The following is a 4,567-nucleotide window of genomic DNA, read 5'->3' as shown; positions in this document are numbered from 1 at the left end:
GGGGGAGGGGGAAGGGGAGGAGGTCTGAGGATCAAAGGAGCAGGAAATCCTGAGAGCTCAGTATAGGGGCTTGGAATTGAAGAGTGCTGGTATGGGTTTTGAGCTGGGTTATCTTTGATAGTCTCAGAAAGAGGCAACTAAACACTGGAATGGGTCACTCTGTTAGGTTGGGTTCCTGGGCTGTGCTTCTCTAAAAGCAAGCTGACAGAGCCATGAGGGATCCAGGAGGTGGTGAACTAACACACATGCGTTCTGGCTGACCAGCTATGTCCACCTCACCCATTTCCATCACAGACCCCACGGCCTGAGCCAGTCAACTGCAGCCCAGCTCAACACAGCAGCCCGACAGTGGCCCTAGGTGTGTGCACAGCAAGTGCTAACTGGAAATGGAGCCAGCTTCCCAAAGCCTGGGAGATTTACCAGGGCATCTAGGCTCTCTTGTCCCTTGCTGTACTACACCCTGTAGGCAACATCACCTCCACTCAGGCCTCATTCACATAACCTGATGTTAGTAGCACTAAAAACCTCTGGAAGCTGAGGCTATATCATAGAATCAGAATCTCCGGGGGTAGGACCCAGGGATGCACAGTTGCTGAAACTCCTCAGTGCCCAGGCAGGCATGGGAACCATTGTCCTCCCTGTGGATCAGTCCCATGTTTAGTCATCAGCCAAGTAGCCCTCTTTGGTGGTCAGCATCCACCTCCTGACAATATCTAGCATCTGACAGTGACGTGCAGTGAGAGTCCCCAAGCTCCTGAGAGCCCTCTCAGTGCCCAGGCCTCTGCACACAAGATACACTAAGCTCCATTCCTGCAGACACAAAACCTCCAGCTTCTACAAAGTCACAAAGGCCCAGGAGACAGCCTACATGTATCACTGGCTAGCCTGTACCCTCTGTGGCTCCTTGCAGGTGGTACTATGCCCACCTTCTCCACTGAGCACCCAGACTTTCTAATATGCACACTCACCAGCACCTTGGCTCCCTGCCAGGACCAACTGCTCCCACTGGCCTCCCTTCCTGGATGGTCACCACTGTCACTTCTTCCCAAGGTGGCCTCCTCAGTGGGGCCCTCTCCTGCTTCCACTTGGTCCAGCTGCTACCAAGGCTCTGGAGCTGGGCATCTGTCACAAAAGTGGCTGAGAGAACCTATCTTCTTCAGCTTGGGATCCTCAGACAGGCCCTGCTACAGGTTCTGCTCACCCACCATGGATGTTCCATTTTAAGCACAGTCCTCACCAAGGGATTCCAAAAGCAGGACTGGGATTCACTTTCCACTCCCTGACTCTCACTGTGCCACACAGCAAACCTCCTTGCTCCAAGTCTCTCCCTGAGCCCTGGACAGACAGAGACAGAACAGGCGCAGAGGAAGTCCATGCCACAGCCCCTCCAAGTGCTGAGCCACTTGGAAAAGGCACTGCTTGAGCAGACCAGCCTTCTACCAGCTCTCAGCGGAGGCTTGACAAAGGCCATGGGCAGGCAACACATGGGACCAGGTGGCCTGGAGCACCTTGTCCCCCAGCTCAGGGAGTGGGAATTTGCAGTGGGAGCGCTGTGGCTTCCCTAAGGGGACCAGCAGTCTGAAGGGACTCAGAAAGTGGGCGAGCAATGCACCAGGGGCACACAGCTATTCATTTTTAAAAAATACTTTGTATGCTTGGGATTCTGGTATGGCTAATTGTCTATAGGCACCTCAAAGGAATTCACACAGAAGAAGTGGCCTCTGCTCCCTCACAGCTAAAGTGAACACCAGCTTCTAGCTGTGCACTTTTCCATAGACCAAAATGTACTCATCCTGTCCCACGATTAACCCTACAGCCCCTCCAGACTCCTTGTTGACAGCTGGGGATTGGATGTGGCCCCCACTCACCCCATGCCCCTCACCCCGCTCCTCAGTGTCACTGTCCTGATGTCCGATGAGGCTCTGGGCACCTTTCCTTCTGCAGTCCATGATAGCTTTAGCTTTATCACAATCACAGGATGGACAGTTCCCAGGTACCAGAGGACGCAGGCATGAAAAGATGCTCCCAAATTGGCTGGGTACCACTAATAGGAGCAGGATGGGTGGCTTGGGACCCTGCCTGTGTAATCACATGGATGGTGCAGCCATTCTTGGAGAAGGAGGAAGAGGGGCTGAGGTTGAGGTACCTGGATCCACACCCATCAGGCAGGAGCAACAGGACAGTAACTGCAGCTAGGGCATGGCCAGAGCAGAGAGAACCAGGAGAGAGTACAGGGCCAGGACCAAAGCGGTGGAGAAGAGGCGTGGAGGGAGGATCCAGAGTGCAGCCAAGGACACCCAGGACTAAGCAAGATACTGTGCTCAGGGGCGTGGAGCTAGAGGGGCAGAGATAGGTGTCTTGAGGAAGCGGCAGCATGAAGCATCAAGGGGCACAAGGGTCTGGAGAGGATGATATCTTTCAGGGTGTTCAGTTGAGAAGGAAGCAGAATTAGAAGATGCAGGAGAGATGGAGAAACAGAGGCTCCCAGGGATGAGGGCTGCACCAGGACACAGGGATGAATGCCAGGGGCAGGCAGATGTCCTTTCTACCTGATGCAGATGACAAGAGAAGGGCTGGATGGGTACAGGTGAATCCAAAATTAGGCAAGATGTCCACGATCCCATGCCACAGGAGGCACTTGTTTTCTCCCAGCAGCAGAAGGTGCATTCACCAGCACATAGTGATGGTCCAATGAAACCCAGGGAGCAGCCACATAGTGCAGGAGGGAGTGGCATCCGGGGCACCCAGAGGTCCTCAGAGGCAGCAGGCAGTCTGTCCTTTGCAGTTGTCTCTCTGGTGGCTTTTCTCTGACAGATCTCACCTCCAGGGGGCAGCAGGGAGGCAGCAGGCTCCTGATTCCCTCCTGGGCTCTCAGCCTAACCAGAGGCACAGTGGGGCAGGGAGCAGAAAGCCTGATCATGAATGACCAGAACCAGGACAATGCCTGCTGGGGGAAGATTAACTGCAGAGGACTAAGGGCTTAAGGAACAGGTAGCTGCAGAGTCCACACAGAACAGTTTGGAGATGGGATATGGTGGTGGTGAGGTGTGGGGTAGCCATAGCCTTGGCAGCTAACCCTTGAGAGGTCAAGGAACAGAGGTGGGGTGGTGATGTTGATGTCACCCAGGAGGAAGGTGGGACTGAGTGGGGAGGCTATGCTCACATCTGCCTGCCCCAAAGGGAGGTGGGCAGACCCCTGAGATAGACACGTAGGGCGTGAGGAGACCCCGAGAGCTGGGTCTCAGAGGCACAGGGGCCTCACTAGACCATGGAGCCTCGCTCCCCACCCCATGGATGCTTGAGTGTGGGAGGAAGTGGAACCTGGCGCCCCCAAGAGGAACTGAGCCTCAGTGCAGCCTGCTAGCCGTGGAATAAGGGCTCGCAATCGTGATTGTTCAGCAAGTGTTTATTGGGCAGCACATCTGCCAGGGATTGGGACAGCCACACAGGCTTTTCCTGGAGGAGGCCCAGGGAAAGGATTGGGTGGGGACACAGGCTGAGAAAATGGGAGAGCACAAGGGGAGAGAAGAGCTTCCTTCTTGGGCAAAGAGGTCTGTGAGGAAGGGCCCATGCCCAAGGGCCACATAGCTGGAGCCCAGGACAGGGAGTCTGGCTGCAAGATGGGGCCAGCAGCTACAGAGAAGGGAGGCTCCTGGGGCTGCCAGAGGCCTAGCTGAGGAGAGCCTGGACCGGGCTGGTAAGGGGCCTCTTAGGCTCATGTGAGGGCGGAGATGCGATTGGAGATGCATCCACTGGGACTGGGACTTGGGGGGTCTTCCCAAGGGGCTCTGCCCAAATCCCTATGGGGAGCCCCTACCCTGCTGGACCTCCCTGCTTCCCCTACCCTGCTGTGGAAGACGCATTAAGCTGGGAGGCCGTGAAGGAGAGAGGAGGGCAAAAAAAGTGTCGAGCCACTGGGCTTAAGTGGGGGAGTCTCGGGGGGCACGGCGGCGGTGTGGCACTGCTCTGAGTGCCCGATGGGACAGGCCAAAGAAGCTCCGCAGGCGGCTAGCAAGCCCCTGGATACTGTGAGGATGGCTGGGAGGCACTGTGGTAACCCGGGTGGTGGCCTGGGCCACGGGTCGTGGCAAAGTCCGTACAGTGCGCTGATGCTGGTGGATGGTATGGTGAAGGCTGATAGTTGCTCTCTGTGCCTTGTGCAAGCCAGTGCAGATCCTTCCGAGGACAGTGGTGAGCTCTGGGCGATCGGGAGGTGGGTGGGGACACTCGATGCTCAAGGCTGCAGCAGGCTGGGCAGGATGCCAAAGAGGCCAAGCTGGGGGCCAGCATGTGCCCAGGGGCTGACAGGAGGCTTCTTGTGCTCTCTGCAGCAGGGGGCAGGCTGGTAAAGAGGGTGGCTCAGTGGTCTCTGGTGGTCGCAGGCACTTCCAATATAGAACCTCAGACTGAGAGCTTTGTTCTATCTCATCCCTTTCCCTAGACAGGGGACAGCCCAGCCTCTGATACCATGCCAGGGATACAGGGATCACTACCCACAAGGCCACTGGGTCACCTCAGGATGGCTATAAGTTTTTTTTTTTTTTTTTTTTTTTTTTTTTTTTTTTTT

At 55.9% G+C, this 4,567-nt stretch overlaps 1 protein-coding gene across 3 annotated transcripts in view; it reads right to left on the bottom strand.

Annotated features, from left to right (window-relative positions):
* The window catches only part of Pml (PML nuclear body scaffold), a 33,781-nt gene that overhangs the window by 7,114 nt on the left and 22,100 nt on the right, over positions 1-4,567 (bottom strand). The window contains exon 8 of one of the 3 annotated variants that reach the window (XM_010626880.3): positions 957-4,325. The exons of the other annotated variants lie outside the window; for them this stretch is intronic. Within the exon in view, the coding sequence (XP_010625182.1) occupies positions 3,921-4,325 (405 nt within the window). The 3' untranslated portion in view covers positions 957-3,920. Of the gene's footprint in view, positions 1-956; positions 4,326-4,567 lie in introns of those variants that run through there. 3 annotated transcript variants of the gene reach the window in all.

Source organism: Fukomys damarensis, unplaced genomic scaffold (genome assembly GCF_012274545.1).
Source record: "Fukomys damarensis isolate Sample0158 unplaced genomic scaffold, DMR_v1.0_HiC HiC_scaffold_25, whole genome shotgun sequence".
Classification (NCBI taxonomy): domain Eukaryota; kingdom Metazoa; phylum Chordata; class Mammalia; order Rodentia; family Bathyergidae; genus Fukomys; species Fukomys damarensis.
Note: the sequence above shows the minus strand (reverse complement) of the source record. Positions and strands in the feature narration are given on the sequence as shown.